The sequence below is a fragment of the Microtus oregoni genome, unplaced genomic scaffold (genome assembly GCF_018167655.1).
Source record: "Microtus oregoni isolate MIOR12 unplaced genomic scaffold, Mior012 000032F_ref0000030, whole genome shotgun sequence".
NCBI lineage: Eukaryota > Metazoa > Chordata > Mammalia > Rodentia > Cricetidae > Microtus > Microtus oregoni.
In genome coordinates this window covers 20,449,274-20,470,774 of record NW_024543091.1, presented here as the reverse complement: position 1 = coordinate 20,470,774, position 21,501 = coordinate 20,449,274, and the positions used below count along the sequence as shown (strand labels likewise).

At 42.9% G+C, this 21,501-nt stretch overlaps 1 protein-coding gene across 2 annotated transcripts in view; it reads right to left on the bottom strand.

Moving 5' to 3' along the window:
- Usp3 (ubiquitin specific peptidase 3) overlaps positions 1-16,897 on the bottom strand; it is a 78,484-nt gene extending 61,587 nt beyond the window's left edge. For both annotated transcript variants that reach the window (XM_041679469.1, XM_041679470.1), the window contains exon 1: positions 16,584-16,897. In XM_041679469.1, the coding sequence (XP_041535403.1) occupies positions 16,584-16,674 (91 nt within the window). In that variant the 5' untranslated portion in view covers positions 16,675-16,897. The remainder of the gene's footprint in view (positions 1-16,583) is intronic.
- Positions 16,898-21,501: the final 4,604 nt, after the last annotated feature.

Below are 21,501 nucleotides of genomic sequence, written 5' to 3'. Positions count from 1 at the left end.
AGTTCAAGACCAGCATGTTCTACAGAGTGAGTTCCAGGACGGTCAGGGGTGTTACACAGAGAAACCCTGTCTCAAAAAAAAAAAAAAAAAAAGGAGAAAAGGAGGAGAGGAGAAGCAGCAGCAGAATGGCATGGTGAATTTTGCTTGTAATCTCAGCACTGGGGAGGTGGAGGAAGAAACAGGAAGGTCCCTGGAGCTCACTGGCCAGTCAGTCCAGTCCAATCACTGAGCTCCAAGTTCAGAGAAAGATCATGTCTCAAAGAACAAGGTGGTAGGCTGCCAAAATTGGTGAGCAAGTAAAAGCACTTGCATGGCAAACCTGATGAACTGAATTCAATCCCTGAAATGCACAATGGAAGGAGAAAATTGACCCCCCCAAAAAATTATTCTAAGACCTATACAAACAATAATAACTATATTAATTAATTAATTAAAATATAAGGTGGGAAGTGTTAAAGGAAAACACTTGACATTGACCTCTGGCCTCCACACACACATGCACATCACATAAAGCAAACCAAAAAGGGAAGAAAAAATTCCTACAACATGGAGTGATATACAAGATATAACATTAAATTATAAAAAGCAAGGCACTGAAGCCATATCTAGTTTGCTAGCTCTTGTGGAGGAAGAAGGTAAGAATTCCTATGTACCTGTGTACTTGATAAAAAGCAACAAAAAGGACAAATTAGAAATTAAACTGGCGCCCAGAAGTGTTGACTGAGGTTTCTATCCTGCCTGGTCCCATAGCCATTTGTTGACTAAAGTTTCTGTCCCACCAGGTCCCACATCCATTTAGTCCCAAATAAACACACAGAGGCCTACATTAATTATAAACTGACTGGCCTATTAGCTCAGGCTTCTTATTAACTCTTATATTAGCCCATAATTCTTTTCTGTGTCCACCACATAGCTTGGTACACCTTTATTGGTGAGTCAGACAACAGCAGACTGAGTCTTTCCTCTTCCCAGAATTCTCCTGTTCTCATTGTCCTGCCTCTACTTCCTGCCTGGTCACCCCACCTATACTTCCTGCCTGGCTACTGGCCAATCAGTATTTTATTAAACAAGTACAGAAAACAAATCTTTACAGGGTAAAACCATTGTCCCACAGCAAAGAAGGTAAGGGGGAGTGGGTGGAAGGGACTGTGCAGTGACAATTCTTACTTAGAACAGCTTTTTAGGGAGAAGTTTTATCCTTTCAAACAATGTTAATGGTCTATTTACTCAAAATCTGACCTAAAAGCAGCAAGGATCGGGTGGAAAATCTAAAATAAAAATCAAATACACACAAGTGAGCAAAGCTGCACTTCAAATAAGTATATGGAAGGGGAAAGGTGACCAGCTCTAACTTTGAACACACTGCTTTATATATTGTTCATGTATAGACACAACAAACTGTGCAACCACTGAACTCTAATTACCAGAGTACCTTTTGTAATGGTACCAGTAGAATAAAGCAAGTGAGTACACATGCTACCAATGATGGGAGCCAGCATATCCAGCAACCATGGTTTTGAAAAAAAATCATGGCTGTCAATGGGAACCCATGCTCAGATAAATAGAAACATACACACCAACAGTGGTAGACGCACCTATTCATTCATACCTATTATTTAGATCTTTCTGCTGGGGTATCTTAGTTTACAACATTTTCCCAACCAAAACAAATGAGGGCTACTTGGAGAAATGACAGATTCCAAGGCTGGGGTAGGCTGGGTACAAGATGTGCATGGAACATCTTGTAATGTCAGAAAGAAAAGACCCCAAAGGCCCAAAGTACACATTAAAAATAAAAAGAAGAGCCAGGAAGTGGTTGCACACACCTTTAATCCCAGCCTCAGGAGGCAGAGGCAGGCAGATCTCTGAGTTTGAGGCCAGCCTGATATACAGAGTTCCAGGACAGCCAGGGCTACACAGAGGGAAACTGCCTCAAAAGTCCAAAAAACAAACAACTAAAAGAATAACCAACTAAAGTAGCAGATCAGCCTCTTGCCTTCTCCCCTAATTAAAACCCTACTCACCTGAAAATAAATACAACCTTCAAGATAATGAGAACTCATGAGGCCACAAAGGGGACAAAAGAGTCTCTAAGTCAAGAAGAAATCTCAATAGAGTCTAATAATCCCAAGGAGGCTGCTAAAGCTTCACACCAAGAGAGTGAAGATGTGAACAGGGGCTCAGCACACTAGGATTGCTTGGATAGAGAGAGTAAGGTTGGAGCTAAGGAGTCTGTGAGCAGTCAAGGACAACTGAGTCAGGAGAGACATCCTGTATGCAAAGGCAAAACACTAGACAGACCCCAGGAAAGACAGAAATCAATAGTCCTCTCTATACAGAATGCTGAGTCTGCTTCCAGGAAAGAAGGTGACTTGCTTCCTGTCCCTTAGGGAAGCTCATGTAGATGGTCCATCCATTGACAGAGTCGTACAACGCTACTCTTACATAAAAAGACAAGGGTAAAACAGATCTTTAAAGAAAATCTCGGGGCTGGAGAGATGGCTCAGAGGTTAAGAGCACTGACTGCTCTTCCGGAGGTCCTGAGTTCAATTCCCAGCAACCACATGGTGGCTCACAACCATCTGTACTGAGATCTGGCGCCCTCCTCTGGCGTGCGGGCATACATCGAGGCAGAATGTTGTATACATAATAAATAAATAAATCTTTAAAAAAAAAAAAGAAGAAAATCTCCAATCCAAAAGAATTATGTTATTATTAATGGAATGTGATGTGTCACAGCTCAGGTGTGTTTGTCTATAGGTTCCAAGGATCATATTCTGGTCATCAGACTTTCATGGCCAGTTGCTTTTAACTACTGAGGCATCTCACTGGCCACCATTTTTAAAAAGACAAAGGGTAGAGCTGGGGTGGCTCAGCGGGAAGAGCAGCTATTGTTCTTACCAAAGCAGCTCGTTGTTGTCTACAACTCCAGTTACATCTAGGATATCTGATGCCCTTTCTGACACCCAAGGGCACCAGGTACACTTCTTACTAAGTAGGTAGCTGACAACAGAGTCTCTAGTATGCACAAGGCCATAAGTTTGATCTCCAACACCAGGAAAAAAAGAGAAAGGGAACCCCCCCCTCCCAAAATAAAATCATTTAGGGAACACAGAAAACCATCAAAACAAACTCTGAGCCCTAGAAGGATAAAGATACTACAAAATGGAAACAGGATTTTCTAAAAGGAATGGTCAGGGAATAAGAAAGGACTCTTAAAAAAGAAAAAGATTTATTTACTTATTATGTACACAGTGTTCTGCCTGCATGTGTGCCAGAACGCCAGAAGAGGGCACCAGATCTCATTCTAGATGGTTGTGAGTCACCATGTGGATGCTGGGAATTGAACTCAGGACCTCTGGAAGAGCAATCAATGCTCTTACCTTCTGAACCATCTCTCCAGCCCAAGAAAAGACTCTTGAAAATTAAAAAGTATTATCAAAATTCAACAGAAACAGTAGAAGAAAAAATATTAAGTAAACATCCAGAACCACCCCCCCCCCCAAAAAAAAAAACCCTAAGAAAATTAGAAGCTCTATCTAATTTACCTAGTGTTCAGTTAATAGGGTTCCAGAAAGACAAAAAACTAACAGGACTAAGTTTCAGTAAAGAAAAGAATCACATTTAAAACACACACATTGTCTCTCTCTCTCTCTGTCTGTTTCTCTCTCTCTCTCTCTCTCTCTCTCTCTCTCACACACACACACACACACACACACACACTCACACACATACACAATGCAACACTTTTAACTTAAGGGTATGAAATTTGAAGCCTCCTGAGTGCCAGCAAGATGGTTCAAAGGGTGAAAGCACTTGTGCAAGCCTGGGAACCCACGTTCCACCCCTGGAATCTACATAAATGTGAATGAGGAAAACCAATTCCACAAAGGTGTCCTCTAACCTCCACACACAGGCACCTCCCACATATCATACATGCACACACAGTAATAACAAAATCTTTTAAAGTCTCTTTAGTATTTAACAGAAATGAAAGAGAAGTATCCAGAGACGTAACATTCTGAACTTTCAGAGCACTTAGGCAAAAAATAAAAGGATGTATTTGAACCATGTAACTAAAAAGGAATCAGATTTCCAACAGCAACAAAGTAAACTTAAAAATAAAGAAAGGAACAATGCCTTTCAACTAGAGAATTCTTCTCTAATAATCCACATGTAGCAAAGTATTCACTTTAAAGATAGGACGAAAATGCCAGACTTGCAAATTGTCAAAAACTAACCACCCATGGGAAGAGACCTAAGTAACATACTGAAGGGAAAAAAAAAGGGAATAAACCAAGAAAGAATCTGGACCTGGCAACAGGAGACTTAACATAAAGAGAACAAAGGGAACCACAGCAAAGCTACCCAGTGACCCTAGAATCCAATTATCCCAGATGGGAGCACAGGACAGAAGGTTCTGGATAGGTCTCAGGAAAGGGGCAATTAGCTAGCCTGCTACAGAGGCAGTGACACAGTATCATCCACCACCCTTGGCCGAGTTATAAGAACATTTGGAAGAAAACATGTCTACAGTTAAAAATTTTTAAAACAGACAATGACTAAAGAAAAATAAAGTATTGAAAAAGAAAGAAAAATTAGTCACTACATTAACCAAAACTTGTTATCTAATTACGTTAAGAAGTGAAGATAGGTAAACAATAAAAACAGCATAGTAAACAATAAAGTTCTCATTTACTACAGAAAGGGGGCCAAGAATAAGGCCTCACATCGATAAATAGCTGTGAGTTCTGACAAGTACTCGGGTAACAGAACACGTGCACTGAGCAGAGCTGGAAGATGGCTGCAAACAGCAGGCCTGAGAACAGAGAAAGAAACTGCTTTTCTAATTCAAAATCCTTTGATTTACTAATCAACAACTGTGTATGTGTGCATTATTTTCTGAAAACAATTATTTTAAAAGGGTATAAGAGTCATATCAATTCATGAACTTGCCCAAATCATATTTTAATTTTAAAACTGTCCAAAATGGGGTAGACTGCCTGCCCAGTGTGTACAAGAGCCTGGATCAGATCCCAAGCACTGTACCAAGGGTATGGGGGGAAGGCTTAAATCTATTACAAAGCATAAAATCTCAAATATCAGTTCATCATTTAGAACCAAGCCACTTACTCACTTCCTATTACTTTTGCACTAATTTATCCTTTTCTACTATAGCAAATATAATTTCAAAGCTGGCCAAAATTTGTCATCTATATGCTAACAAACCCAGATACCTACAGAGCTAGGAAAGAGAGGGCATCTGGTCCTGCTGACTTCCACATCGAGGTAAACTGATCCAGAAGGCCTACTGCCCAAATGGCTCAAGTATTTTACTCTATTTTTTAAAGGGACTTCTAAAATCAGTTTTCAACACCATATAGAACAAAACAATTTGTATGAAACCACATTCTCAAAACTGTAACATATTAAACAAATTGTTATCATTCCTTCTATCACAATTCAGAGCTATTCAGACCTATTCTGGGGGGTAAAATCTGTAAGACTGTATCTACTCTGCCAGTCTTCAGCTTAAATCCTGTGTGTGTCTCCACCTAAGTGGGAACCAGTAATGGAGAGTGGGGATTGAAACCATTAAAGCCACAGCAGATTACTAAATCAAGAGTCCAAATTGGACACGTTCCTATCTGGGAAGCCAGACTCAAATAGCTACATAAAAATTACTAAGAGTTTAAAATTGTTTCAAAAATAACTTCCCCTAAGAAGCTGATTATATATAGAGAATGAAAACAAAAGCCATGAATCACTTAAGAAAATCTGGCATAAATATCTATTTCTATGTATTTAATATAGCAAGATCTGATACAAAAATTCTATGCCTCTGCCAACAATCTAAGCAAGAAAATAGTTAAATAGTAATGATACTTTAAGAGAAATGAATCAAGTCAGTGTAAGCACTGTACAATTATTATTTCAAAACAACATAAAATACACAGATTGTAAGAAAAAAACATATATTTAGGAAGCACTCCTTCCTATAAGTATGCAAAATAATTATGGTATTTACAGACCCATTTTAAAAATATTTTATGTGTGTAGGTGTTTTTGCCTGCATGTATGTCAGTGTACCACATGCATTTAAGTATCCTCAGAGGCCAGAAGGTATTGAAGCCCTTGGAACTAAAAGATGGTTGTGAGCCACATGTGGGTTTTAGGAATGGAACCCAGGCCTCTGGAAGAACGGTGAGTGCTCTTAGCCTCTGACCCAGCCCCTGAAATTTACAGACCTTTTAGTATGAGTCTTTCTTCAGAGAACAACCTGCATTTTACATTTCTTTGTAGTTTCTTTTGGTTTTGTAACAAAGATTATTGTGAAAGGACAAAGTGGGAAAAATTTCCCATACTTACATTTACTGATAGGCTGGGAAATTTTATTATTTTAAAAGTAATGAGACCATTTATAAAGAAATAGAAAAAAATACAAATTGGGCATATATTTATTTGAATGATCCCAAATAAGACTCACAACATTCCAATTTATATAAAGATTTGTATTTTTTATTATGTACATGTGTCTATGCCCTTAGGAAGTCAGATGTCCTCAGAGTCCAGAAGAGGGCATTAGATCCCTGGGGCCGGAGTTGCAGGCTGTTTTGAGTCCTGCAATGTGGGCTGAAAACAGGTTGGTCCTCTGAGCCACCTCTCCAGTCCCCCAATATTCTATTAAACAATCACATGCAAACTCTTCAAGTATTAACTAATTTTTGTTTTTTTTTTTTTTTTTTTTTTTTTTTGGTTTTTTCGAGACAGGGTTTCTCTGTAGTTTTGGAGCCTGTCCTGGAACTCCCTATGTAGACCAGGCTGGCCTCGAACTCACAGAGATCCACCTGCCTCTGCCTCCCGAGTGCTGGGATTAAAGGCGTGCGCCACCACCGCCCGGCATTAACTAATTTTTGAAATAGCTATTATTACTTAACAAAAACCAAAAGTTGGATTTTGTTTGTTTTTTAAGACAAGAGTTTCTCTGTGTAGCTTTAGAGTTTCTCTTTAAAGCCTGTCCTGGAACTCACTCTGTTAATCAGGCTGGCCTCCAAGTCACAGAAATCCACCTGCCTCTGCCTCCCAAGTTCTGGGATTAACCACAGTCCAGCCAGAAGTTGGATTTATTTATATTTTCCAGTTTTTGAAGACAGGGTTTCTCTGTGTAGCTTTGGAGACTGTCCTGGAACTCACTGTAGACCAGGCTGGCCTTGAATTCAGAGATCTGCCTGCCTCTGCCTCCCAACAGGTGGGATTAGTGTCCCGCCACTGCCCCACTTGGATTTTTTTCTTAATATAATGATTGATATCATTTCAAATCTGACCATCTTCCAAAATATATACTTATTAAATACTTTTAAGACCTAAAAAAACTACTTTTAAATGAGAGTCTAAAACAACCAAACAAAATTCCTGAAAAATCAATAAATGAAAACAATGAATGTAAGCCCTTAGGACTAACTTCTCATAACAAATGTCGAACGTGGATAGCTACTTTACACACATCAGGTGAGGCTTGATCTGTTAGTTGTATTATAATTTCCTTTTTTAAAAAATTGCTGATGAGGGCTGGAGAGATGGCTCAGTGGTTAAGAGCATTGCCTGCTCTTCCAAAGGTCCTGAGTTCAATTCCCAGCAACCACATGGTGGCTCACAACCATCTGTAAAGAGGTCTGGCGCCCTCTTCTGGCCTTCAGAATATTGTATACATAATAAATAAATAAATATTTTTAAAAAATTGCTGATGATTAGCCAGGCGTGGTGGAGCACACCTTTAATCCCAGCACTAGGGAGGCAGAGGCAGGTGGATCTCTGTGAGTTCTAGACCAACCTGGTCTACAGAGCAAATGCCAGGACAGCTCCAAACCTACACCTTGCCTCGAAATACCAAAAAACAAAAGACCGCTGATGTATGTTAGCAGCCAGAATAACCCACATGAAGACTTAATTTGAATTACATCAAATTTTAACTAAATTGAAATTTTATGACGTGAAAATGAAATTTAAAATTCTTTTATCAATAATATGGTTGATCTATGGTCTCCATGTAATATAGGTTTTTTTTTTAAGTCTCTGTTCATTTCATGTATTTTAGGTATTTTGCCTGTGCATCATGTACATGCCTGGTGCCTGGGAGGTCAAAAGAGGGGGGTCACATTCCCTGGAAAGAGTTACAGAGAGTTGTAAGATGCCAGGTGGGTGCTGGAATAAAACCCAGGTCCTCTGGAAGAGCAGCCAGTGCTCTTAACCACAGAGCCATCTCTCCTGCTCCCTATATAGACTTAGTATATTGAAACATCTTTGTAACATGTCTATGACCACTGGGAAACATTTCATCAGGGAAATTTGTTTCTTTGAAAATGTACTTTGCTCTTCAATACCTATCAAAGTATTAACATTCCAGCCGGGTATGATGGGTCATACCTGTAATTCTAGCTACTTGGGAGACTGAGGCAGGAGTACTGTCACAGATCAGGGCCAGATTGAAATACTATCTCAAAAATCAATAAATAAGTCAAAAAGGAAACTTCAGGTATCAGCAAGAATGCTAAACAGTATACGATCTTACAATTAGTTCTAGTAAACCTACAAGAATATAGCAGTCTCTTCTTGAGGAGAAGACAGTAAAAGAACATTCTCAAAAGTAAGTCTTGAGGGCAGGTCAAAGATAAACAAGGAAGCAGATTTTGACAAGAAAGGCTATCTTCAACCCAGCTGGAACAAAGAAAAAAAAAAAAACAAGATACAGTATCTACTCAAGAATGGAAAACCCATCATTGATAGCTACTCCATCCTAAAGCAGATAAAATCCAGTTGGCTATATTATCTTTTTAAATGTTTTATCTTAAAAAACAAACACCCAATTCCCTTCGCAAAGAACCTTGTAAAATTAAATTAGCTACAATTTATTGTGCAGAATCCAGCTGAGGCAGCCACTTAAGTGCAAATTCAATTTTGGAATGTCCACGTTCAGTTTCAACAGCAGTTTTCAAAATCTGAAACTGCCTCCTGAGCTCACCTGGTTTTTATGCATCTGTGTGTGTATGCGCACACAGAGAGAGAGGGAGAGAGAGAGACAGAGACAGAGACAGGCTTCTCAGTGTAGCTCCCAAAGGGGAAAATCTGTCTTAAGACCTGTAATTTAAAGACTGTAATTAACTTTTATAGGAAATACACCTGGAAAATCTTCGACTATAACTAAAAGTAATCAACATATTGCCTAAAATCAGATTTCTGATAACCTCTGAACTACCAGAAGCAAAGGCAAAATTCCACAGCTTCAGAAATCTCTCTCTGTTTCTACAGGGCACAACACCCCACCACCCAAAATCTCCGGTATGAGAAATAAAAAGAAACCAGCAGGAGGAAGGGAACTGAACTGAAACACATTTTTAAACACCCAGAAGCTTACTGCATTTTTTTCCCGCCCCTATATTGAGGGAGCTGTTATGTCTGTGTGATGCATTTCAGCCCACAAAAGAGAGCTGAACAGAGTGAAGCTGATTTTCAAAGCCATTTTCTTCCTGTTTATACAGCCAATTTTTTATGACCATTTGCTAGTACTTTAATCAATAAATTGGATCATGGAAGTGAAATATCAAATTTTAAAATGAGTGACTTTTAAGATGAAGAATTTAAGCAAGGCAGTGGTGGTGCATGCCTATAAGCCCAGCACTCCAGAGGCAGAGGCAGGTGGATCTCTGTGAGTTCAAGGCCAGCCTGGTCGACAGAGCGAATTCCAGGACAAGCACCAAAGCTACACAGAGAAACCCTGTCTCGAAAAAAGAAAAGTGGAATTTAAAACATACTCATATCAAAACTCCTAGGAACTCATTTCAAGCATGTCTCCAGCCAGAGCCCTTTAAGTCCCTTAAGTTACTAAGCATTAAGTTTCTAAATGACAAAGTGAAGACCTCACTCACACAGACAAGTTAAAAGTCTGCAAGGTGGTTGAGTTTAAGTTTTGCGCTACCTTTAATACCCCCAGCACCTGAAGCAACTCCTAACCTTTGTCTTCGTTTCACAATCTACACATCAGGGAAAACTACAAGGATGGGTAGTTAATTAAATTAGTCAGGACTAAATACCAGCAAGCTGCTTTGAAGTTACTTTATGTTGTTCTCAGTTCTCCTCCTACTCAGAAAAGCTAATAGGTGCGAAAACACCTGGAATTACTATAGATAATAACATCTACAGACTCATAGTAGTTAAAAACATGGTTTATATTTATAAGTTTCTAAGTAAGAAGTTCATTCAACGATTGCCACAGATTTCAAGATAAGACTGCAATGAACAGTGTTCTGGCCAATTCCTTTTGAGGCCCAATGGTATCTATTCTTACCCACATTCCCAAAACAGACTGTTATATAAAAATCTCAGAGCATCTTGAGAGGTCTTGGCACAAGACAAATCCAGGTAAGATGAACAAGCTGTTACTGTAGTTGATACTATTCTCAGCATTCTCAACTGTCAATCAAGGTAAGATTCATCACAAGCACACCCTCCCAGTACCAGCCCCCACTGAGAATCTATCAAAGTACTTCCTCCTCAGCCATCTGTCCAGGAAAGTGCTATGAAAACACCTAGAGCATTTGTGCTCCTGTCTGAAAAGGATGTGAATAAAGCAAACACTGACAGACTGTACAACACATATTCTCCACTGCAAAGCTGTCAACCAAATCCCTTCTCAAGCCCGGGCTGAACAAACACATTTACAGAGGTTTGAAAGTACAGCTTAACTAAAGACTGTTTTTTTTTCAACAGAGATGTATGTTGAAGAAGTGCTCAAAAAGGAAAGAAAAAATGTTAAGGGAAAATCCAAATATAAACGATTACCTGAGAGAAGAGGACTCAAATTTTAAAATAAGAATTTAAATTACTCACTTAGCCACTAACTATTCATTTTTTGCTAACTGTTCTACAAATACTATAAAGTTGTTAGCATCTCTTAATCTAGTTTGAAAGAGCACAAACAAATCTTTCATATTCCAGCACAGAAATAAACTGCATAAATTCCAATGAGGAAGCCTGCAATATGGTTCAGCAGGTAAAAGGCACATGCCACCAAGCCTTATGACCTTAGAGATCACTAAAGAGAGAAACAACTCTTGAAAGTTATTTTCTAATCTCCAGTGCTTCAAACACACACACACACACACACACTAAATTTCAATGAGGAAAAAGTAGAATGTTGTAAAATCTTACTATTAATGATATCAATGTAAAGAATGATTATAATTATTTTGAGGGTAAATGAATTCCAGGAAAACAAAAAGTTCTAATTCCTCGCCTAGCCCATCCTTTACCTCTGCTTAGGCCATGCAGAATGTTAATATATTCAGTATATTGCTTAGAAAATAACATTTGATCACAACAGAACCTTTCAGCTTCAGCCTTGTCAAACACACGGAGCACGTGGTGGGTTCCAGGGCTTTCACATCCACTACCAATCCTTTAGACGTTGTGGGAACAGGCTGGGCCTGCTTAAGGTTCTGGGGCTGGAGTAGGGAAGAACACTATCAACGTGATAACTAAGACAATTAGACTTAGGCCTTACAAACAGTACTGAAAGATAGTTCGAATTCGCTGGACGTGGAGGTGCACACCTTTAATCCCAGAACTTGGGAGGCAGAGGCAGGTGGATCTCTGTGAGTTCAAGGCCAGCCTGGTCTATAGAGTCAGTTCCAGGACAGACAAAGATAAACAGAGAAACCTCTCGGAAAACCAAAACAAAACAAAAACTAACATTTACATCTGCCGATGTATATGCCCACACTGTCAGAAGACTACAAATTCTTATGTTAACAAGGTCTTAAATGGCCAATTGGTTACAATCTAGCTCAGTTTACTGGCTAACATATTAGGAAGGGAAGGCTACAAAAAGCATTCTGGGAAGTAAATGTACTTCATCTACATTTATTCTCAACATGAAGTTAGAGATCATTTCATATCTACATGAAAAACTTCATCAAGCAAGCATTTTCTGAATATATCACTGAAGACATCTAGTAAACACACCACAAGATGCTACTTAAAAGTAATGCATTCAACCTCATGAACTAAATAACATCCTATTTAGAAAATTCAGTTCAAGGGACAAACTAGTCATATTTAAAAGTAGGCTGAGAGAAAAGAGGATACAAAATAACCCATTACTCCACCAAGATGGCTTCTTACCTTTATCACAAACTGATCAAGCCATTACAAATTTATTACCATGAACAAAAAACTAGTCAGCACCTCACCCTACTAAAAGGACCTTTAAAAAAATAAAATAAAGGTTTATTTTCAATAACCTTTGCAAACAAAACTGCAGACCAAGCCAATCGCTCCTTTTTCTCTACTAGAGTGATACAAAGTGATACTGCGCTGGAAATTTAGAGCTGCCACATAACTTTTAGAAAAACAGCTCCAAAGCAAACAGTACTTTGAAAACCTAAAGTTCAGGTACTTGGCTTTCCTTAGTTTTAAAACAATTGTGTTTAGGGTATTTTTTAAAGCACTTTGTGTTTTTGTTTTGGGTTTTTTTGTTTGTTGGTTTTGGGTTTTTTTTTTGTTTTTTGTTTTGTTTGTTTTGTTTTTTGAGACAGGGTTTCTCTGTGTAGTCCTGGTTTTCCTGGAACTAGCTCTGTAGACTAGGCTGGACTCAGAACTAGCCGGCCTCTGCCTCCCTGCTAGGATTAAAGGTATGCACTGCCACCACCACCTAGCAAGTACTTCATGTTTCAGCCCTGTCTTTTGTCACTGGTTGAACAGGAATGCCCAAGCCTCTAGCTTCTGAAAATAACATCTGGTATGGACACATAACACAGGCTTGAGGGACTGGCCCAGTTTTGATTTAAACTTTAGTAATTTAAAACCAGAATGCCCTTAGCCACATTAGGCATAAATCAGGTTTTACCTTATTAGGAGATTTGCTATTTTCAACATTTATCTTCAACCACTAAATGGATTTATCTTCTAACACCAGAGAATTTCCTGACTTTCCAACTAGGTTAAACTAACCTCTTTTGAGCACAAGGGACCACCAGACCCCACGTACTTGAAACTTCAGTCTCTACAAATAGATCCCTATTGCCAGCTTCATGAATTTATCTAATTTTGTAACACCAAGTTTGATAAGAACAGGTGTCCCTAACCATTTTACTTACGAGATCTCAAAGTAGGCTCTTGAACCTTAAGATCTCAGGGGTCCCTTTTCAAGGGATCCAGAAGGTCAAAGGTATTTTCATGGATACTGGACGACAGAAAAAAAGGAAGAGATGTTGCTATATTACTTCGAATGTTTCCTTTCGATCTCTCAAGATCACAAAGTGAAGTGTTCTCTATAATACATGAGGTGTGATAGCTCAAGAGACTCCATACAGAAGCAGATGTGAGAGTTCAGCTGTCTTCCAGTAAGATAAAGTTGCAAAAACATAAATGCTTAAGAAACTACTCTTCCCATTCAATTTTTGTTCTGAGAAAGTTTTGCATAAACTTTCATTTGTTAAGTATTAGGTCTGTTATTGTTACTTGTAATTAAACCAGTAAATATTTACAGTTCTAAGTCGATTTCTAATATGGTGATATTAATAGATAAAAACCACAAAATAATCGGGGTTCTGAAAAATGTTGAGACCATAAAGGGATCTTGCAAACAAAAGTTGTTTGAAGTATTGGAGCATACAGTTACATACCACAGTGCCTTCCATGGCTAAGAAGCTCAGCTTAGTTCTTTAGTATCACTACTCCTTAACCCCTAATCTTACCTCCTTGTAACACAATTCATCATAAAGCTAATCTGTATGGTTCCATTTAGTGGCTTTAGACCTTTAATTTTCAGAGTCCTATTTATAAAAATGCTCGAGTCTGTGATGTCATAAATTACATAGCATCAGTTCCTCAAGCTTCTCTGTCTCTGTGTGTCTCTGTGTGTGTCTCTCTGTGTGTGTCTCTCTCTGTCTCTGTCTCTCTCTCTCTCACACACACACACACACAGACACAAAATCTTGCTCATCCTAACAAAGACTTGAGAAGTAATGGCAAAGCACTGCCCTTTTTCCAGATGACATAATGAAACTGACACTCAAGGCCACAGAAGTGCTGGTCCAAGGAGATACTGCCCACTAGAGTCCAGGCTGTTGATCTTTTGCAATCGGCTTGGCTGTATCACTGGGGTATAACTACAAGCTCCCAAGGAAAATAAGGCACGGGCATTACTTTTATTGTCCAGGTGCCAAAACAGGAATTTTCTCCCTCCTCAGTAAGAGTTTAATCAGACTCGACACCAGTCAGAGCTACCTTTCTAATCGCCTACTGAAAGCAAATAAATTCTGGAGTGTTGACGAAAAAAACTCAGGACACATAACACTCCAAGAAAATGAGTTAGTTAAGGGAATCACAGATTTGCCAATCATTTAATTACTGAAACTACAGGCAAGCAAGAACAAGATTACTCCTTTAACACTTGGCTATACCAATGAAGGGGTGCCAAAAGGTTAAAATGGAAGGCCCACATGAAATGGGGTTGGACAGAAGAAAACACCCACAGAGTTGTGAAACTAGCTTTATTGGTCCTACAAATGCAAGTGATTAGACCCACCCTTCCAAAGCAGGGTCAGAGGCTGTAGCTGTAAAGATGCCACCCTCTGCCCGGGACAGAGATCACCCTTCCATTACTAATTCTTTCCTGTTGTCAGCACGAACCTCCCAGTTGTGCTTCATTTCAGTGCGCTGAATTCCTCGGGAGAGGCCTGCTTTGCAGCAACTCTTTTCCCCAGTCAAATGGACTCCCTGACTGACAGAGGCAAGACTGACTCACGACAGGATATCTGCCACTTGCATAATTCTTGTCTTTTTTTAGACGCATGTGCACAATGAAGCCATTTCTAAGTTTGATGTGATCTTACATAGGAGGAAAAAGAATCAGGTTATTCTGACACAGCCACCTCTGAATCCCTGTAGCTGACCACAGATGAACAAGAGGAAGTGCCCCATTCCTTGTGAGGTGTATGCTTTTCTTAGTGGTTGTGTGCATGTGTGCGTGTGTGTGAAATCTCTCGAGTAAAACTCAGCTATAACTAATTAGCTAACACACCACCAGTCCACGTGTGATACACTTTTGTTATGTTCCAAGCTCAAGACTCACTGTTAAAAATGCATTTACAGATAAGAATCCATTTACACAAGTTCCTGCGTTCCCACAAAGAACTGCAATACTGGCCCACATGGTAGCACATGCTATAATCCCAGCACTCTAAGGGCTGAGACAGAAAAATTACGAATTCTAGGTCGCCCCAGGCCATAATAGAGACCCAGCCTTGCAAACCAAAGGAACTGCTACTACTGCCCGGTGAAACCAATCAACTGGTTAATTTTTAAAGTCTTCATGCAGGAAAAAGACACCTGACTTTTACAAAGGTAAGCAAGTCACCAAGTCTTGGAGCTCCGGAAAACTACAGTTACTTCTATTTCTAATCCTAGAAGACAGCTTTCTTTGTGCCACCCCGCATGTTTTGCTTCAAAGACAATCACATATCGAAGAAGTAACCTGTCAAAAGTATTAAAGCAGTCTAACTCCCGAGCTCCAGGCCAACCCAGAAGAAACCACTCACTCAGCTGAACCACCGTCTTCGGGCACTGAAAACAAACTTGATTCCTGATGTTCACTATCCACATTTTAAACTACAGCTCACGCTGCCAGGGGCGGTCTTAAAGCTCATAAACAAAGACCAGCGAAGGCACCAGGGCCCTACCAGGAAGTAATCAAAGCGGGGTGGCCGGTCCGACCTTAAGTCCCGGCAGACAATGAGAGGGCACCGGGGCTTCCGAGGAGCCAGAAGGAGTTAACACTTAAGCAACCCAAAATCGTAGCATGAACCTGAGTGTTTTACAGCACACACAACCGTGTGCTCGTTCCCAACACACTCCTGACCAACACGAAAGTCCGTCCCGGAACAATCTTCGAAAGGCAAAAAACTCGAGCTGCCCCTTCCCCAGCAGCTACTGGCTGCCTTCTCCCCTGAGCTTTCGGAGCCCTCAGCCGGTTCTCAAACTTCACCCTCCCAAGCTGAGGCAAGATTCAGAGATCAGCCGCCCCCAGCGCGGTCGACTCAGGGAGTGCGGGGGGGGGGGGGGGGAGGTAGACAGGAGCCTGTGGGAACGGGGGGGAGGGCGGGGGAGACGCAGCCCGAAGGGGCCCGCGCGCCCGGCAGTCCAGACAAAGCTGCGCCCACAGAGCGGCGCTTTTCCTGTCCGGCCCACGGGGGACCGCGAACCAGGACCCGCCACACGCGGGACCAGCCCTTATGTTCGCGGAGGCTCGGGGTGCGGGCCGCCGCGTCATCCCCACCGCTGCGCGCTCGCCTCGGGCCCCCGCGGGCCTTTCCTCTGCCGGCCCGGCCGTCGGGCCGCGCGAAACAAAGGAGCCGCCGCCGCGCCCGCCGCGCCGCGCCGCGTCCCCTCAACCCCGCGCGCCCGGCCCGCTCCCCGCAGCCTCCCCCGAGGCCGCGAGCCACCCGCCCGCGGCCCTTCGACGGCAAGGCCCGGACCAGAGCCGGGACCTCGGGTGCGCGGCCGGCCAGCCCCGGGGCCGCACTCACCGCTGCAGCACCAGGACGACGGGGAGCCGTTGGGGAACTTGGCTGAGTCCGGGGCGATGCAGACGCTGGAGCTGAGGTGCGGACACTCCATGGCGACGAGGACGGCGGCGGGGACGGCCGAAGCTGTGGGGCGGAGGGACTTCGGAGGCTCCGTCTGGGGTCGCTCCTAGCCCGGCGCTGGGCAGACGGTGGCTGCTTCGTCCCGAGCCTTTGCGTCAAAGAAAGCAAGGGCTTCCGGGCGCCGGGTTTTGCCACCCGCCGTATCCCGGCGCCCCGCTCCGGAGAATGAAAATCCGGACTCCTGGTTCTGCCGCCGCCCGGCTACAGCAAGCTTCCGCCTTCTCCGAGCGGCCCCGCCCACCAGACTGGTCACGCCCCCAAGGCAGGGCCCGCCCCGCCTCCGTATTAGCCGGTGGGCGGGGCCTTGGCTCTCACCGTTCGCGGGAGGATTGTCCCACCGGGCTGTAAAGTGACTTTCCCGACTGCACCGAGCTACTGGCGGCAGCTTCCTGGGACCCCAGCAAGTGTGGGTTCTCCGCCTGGGAAGACCAGTCGGGACCGCTGCGTCTACTGCAGTGAATCTGGGAGGCTTAGAAAGAGAAGATGTAGCCATACTGCAAAGTGCAGAAAATGAACAACCCTCCAACCGACAAGCATTGAAGCCCCATTTTACACAGGAAGAAACAGACGAGGGTGCTTGTGGAGTGGCCCTCGGTGGCCCAGCCGACTGCAGGGAGCCCAGAACAGTTTTGACTATTCGTGTAACAGGTTGCGGTTCAGAACCATTCTGGGTTCCTAACTGTAGTCTGAGCGCGTCACCTGGCTGCTGCCTGGCTGGGCCCGCAGGACTGCCGGTGTACCTGGGTGTAGCACTGCTATTATGACTCACTGTTATCTCGTGTCCATTGTGAGACTTCTCATACCTGTCCCTCTCGAAGTTGAGAGAAGTAACAATCTGGTTTGCTGTACAAGGTCCGGGTTACCAGGTGATTTAAAAAAAAAAAAAGGCAGTGTAATATTCGTTAGATTCCCACCACTGTCTCCCAGACAGTCACTTTGCATACCATACCTTGTTTAAGCTTCAAAACACCCTCCCACGCTGCTGCTACGGCCCCCCGTTTTTACTGCCAGTGAAAAGGAGAGTAAGACCTACTCTGGGAGGATTAGACCCCAGCTCCAGATCTCTCTTTAGAAAGATAGAGAGGACAAGCTTCTTTAGGGAGAAAGCCTGTGACTTTTTTTTTTTTTTTTTTGAGAATGTCTGGGGCTCTCAGAAACTTAGCCTCTAAAGTTGGGGGGTTGGTTTTTTGTTTTGTTTTACCTGGTGAAGGAGCCTCGTGACAGAAGGCAAGCAAGGGAGAAGGAAGACCGATGAAGCAATTCTTCAAGCAGGAAAAACAAAGGTCAGGAAATGATTAACCGGCTGGGCCAGACAGTGGTTATTTAGCTCAGGGCATCTCGCCGAAGAACATGCCTCTAGGACCCCCAAAGCCACTTGGTACTTGCTACTCCACACTGCAGCCTTCTGCCTGATGGTGTCCATTCCTCTAGGGCATTCTGCCCACTGAGGTATTTCAAATTCCTCAGTCAATGCTCCTTTGCCATTTTCCCAAGCTGAATAAATATTACTGTTAAAAGCAAGGCTCGGGCCGGCTTTGACAATGAGGAGTTATGGAAAGTGAGGTGCCTACTGTATGTTCAGAGGTTAGCTCCGCTGGCTACTTGATGGTGAACCTGAGCTAGTCCTCTCACGTCTTTTTCCTCTCCTATCCTCTGGAAAAACAGTACTTAACTGTTGTGAACTCCTACCCCGTAGTAATCAGCAGAAAAGGTTTCCTTTTCTTTTTTTAAACTTCAGGTGGAGGCTGCTTCCTTGGGAAGAGAGAGGAGAATAAACAAAATCTGACCCCTATTCAATCTCCTCCACCTGTTTATCTGAAAAGTCTGGCTCTAGTAATGCTCTCCGTGTCCTTCTGGGCACTCGCCCTCATACAGCATCCACAGCCCCTCATTTAGTATGGAGCATGCGCCTTTCCCATGCTGCCTTTCATACCAGCATGTCATGCCATGTTCTTTTCAACCTGGGAGAAATTGTTTGCTAATCCCCTAGACCTCAGTTTTAACATCACTTCCTACCTCCTACCAGAGGCCTTTCCTGACCCTGCCCCAGCCGCAGGTTACCTCCCAGGGTGTCATGCCCTTGACTGCCCCTACAGTGCCTTTTAAAAACACACTCCTTGTATGTAATTATTTGTTTAATGTCTGTCTTCCCCTTGGAGGTCCATAAGAGTAGCAAACAAGTCTGTCTGGTTTCCTGCTTTATTTCTAACAAAATATGTAGAGCCTCGAGCGTATCCAATACATAAGTTTCTGTGGGTGAATGGAAGGGATGGGCCTGCAAGATCCGTGGGCCCGATCAATTACGAATCTCAGAAAATGATAACTAAATTAGCATTCAGTTCTGTTTATAATTTTCAAAGGAATGTGAAAAGTAGCTTATAAGGTGTAAACTGCTTAAGAAACAATGTTAGAATTTTTATTAGTGTTTCTCTCAATCAGAATTTTTTTTTAAAAAAATTACTCTTGGAGCTGAAGTCCTAATTTAGTCACCCCTGATAACAGTTGTCCCTCAGAGGACAGATTCTAACAGGTAATTCAAAGAAACTGGGGAGAGGAGCTTTCACCAATATCCTAAAACCGGATTTTCCTGTGCAAATTATCACAGAAAACTGAAATAAAACCACAGTGAGTAAATGTGTTAAATTAGGGGAGACCACAGGGCACACTGAGAAATCTGCCTTTTCAAGCCACTGGGGTCGGCAGCTGCTTTTAATACAATGTTTGCTTCTTCTTGGCTGGCATCCCTTTGGCACTCGCGAAGAACACCAAAGGCTTGCATGCCAACACCCCCAAAGGTGATGTGCCAGTCTCCAGTTCCCCTCATAACCCCCCACCCCGGCTCTGCTATGCTTGGCAGCTGCCAGGATGTACTACCCAGCTGCCTGAAAAGGTGCATGCGAAGCGGGGTTTCAGTTTAAAACCCACCAGAAAGACAGGCCTGTTTTTAAAGTGTGCATGTTGTACTGGGGAACCCTGCACAATTTCAATAGGCTGTCTTTATAAAGACTGTGTATATGCATTGGGAAGAGAGGAAATGGAGGGGGATCTAGCTTCATGGGAACTATGGTCAGGGAGCAGTCTGAGACCTCCCTAAAAACATTAGATTTATGACATCTTGAATGTATGGCCCTCACTTACCAAGTATCAAGATTGATTGGGTCCTGGGGAAAACTAGGTTTAACTATCCCTGCTCAGGCAAGGCTCCCTGGAAATACACAACACACTGGTTTAATTATTTACTCTAGTAATCTTTGTAGAAGCAAAGCCTCCTTGGAAAAGCAAAGTCAGACCACTGGAGACTAGGAAGTAGCGTCGAGCTGGGAGAGGGCAGCGTGTGAGAACTCTTCCAGCACAGAGCCGTTATTGGACGTCCTTGCTTGTCTATCTGTAACCCCCTTCTGAAAGCACAGACCTTGCCAGTCCTTGTGTGTTGCCCGATTCTTAATTCTTGGAATACAGCCGACCCTCGGGACACAACAGGCCTTCCCTACCTGTTCAATGACTGACTACAGGAAGAGTAATGAGAACAGCCTGTATCAGATAAGAGTCTGCCGTGTTCAGACCACTTCCCCAAATAGAGTGGGCTGGCTGGCTCTGGTTAGCCTACCCTCACTTCACCGGTAGGGAATACTGGTGGGGTCACTGTCTCCACCTCTTTCCATTCATCCTTTCTGCTCAGAATTCTTCCCTGGCTTCCACATCTTCAGGAGCCAAGTCCTAACTCTTGCTGACAGCATCACCTGTCCTCTCTCTGGTCCTTAAGATCTTTTTAATTTTTTTTTCAATTATTGTTCCAGCAGTTCCAAAAATAGCCCCTCATTATACAAAATGTGTTTCCTCACTCCTGTGTCCTCCCCCACCTCATCCTCTTCCACCTGCCACCTCCCCCTCCTTCCCTGTGGGGCCCAGAGCCTTCCCAGGACAGCCTTCCATCACTTACCCAAGCCACCTTTCCAGCTCTTCTCCCACTCCCACCGCCGCCATTCTGTCCCCGCAGCTTGTCACATGGCACTGTTATTTTCTGTTCACAGTTCAGTCTCCTGAGGGAGCAAGTATGTTTATTTTCGTCTGTGGAGTCTCCGCACCGAGTTAGCAATAGCAGATATTAAAGCTGACTGTATCTGCTGATGGGATGCTGATAGTTGTCCCCTTGGAGAGTGATCACATCAACAGTTATACGGAATGTGTAGCTAGTCAGAGAAAGGGCCTGGACCCACTCAGAACAGAAACCTACGTTTATTGAATCCCCACGCAAGAGCCAGAAACTACGCGGAGAGTTCTCATTTCGTCTTGAATGTCTGAAGTACACATTACTATCTCCACTGTTGTCAAGAAAAAGACAACTTAAAGGTTAGATAATTGCACAAATTTACACCATAAATGTGCAATTATCGAAGAAGACCGCTGCCTCACCCCTCTCGCAGATGATGGCTTAAATGATTTTTGCAGTACTGTTTGAGGAACCTGACGTTGCCTCTGAGGAGAAGCCACCAAGGGAGGTTTGTGAGTAGCTGGAGGATCATTCATCCTCAGAGCCAGCGTCGTCACCGTCTTCCGTCCACCTCACAACAGTTTCTACAGCCATTTGTTTTAGACAGAATCTCACGAGGTGAGCCAGGCTGACCTTGAACTCTGGCTTCTCTGGCCTCAAAGTCGCCCCAACCCCAAGCTGGGATAATCTCTTTTTCTTTATCTCTGAGAGCTCCTTTTATGAAGCAGATGAGACTTTTTTTCTTCCCAAAGACCCACTTTGCAGATAAAAGTGCTGACTGAGAAAGCAGAGCAGTGGGACTCCAGC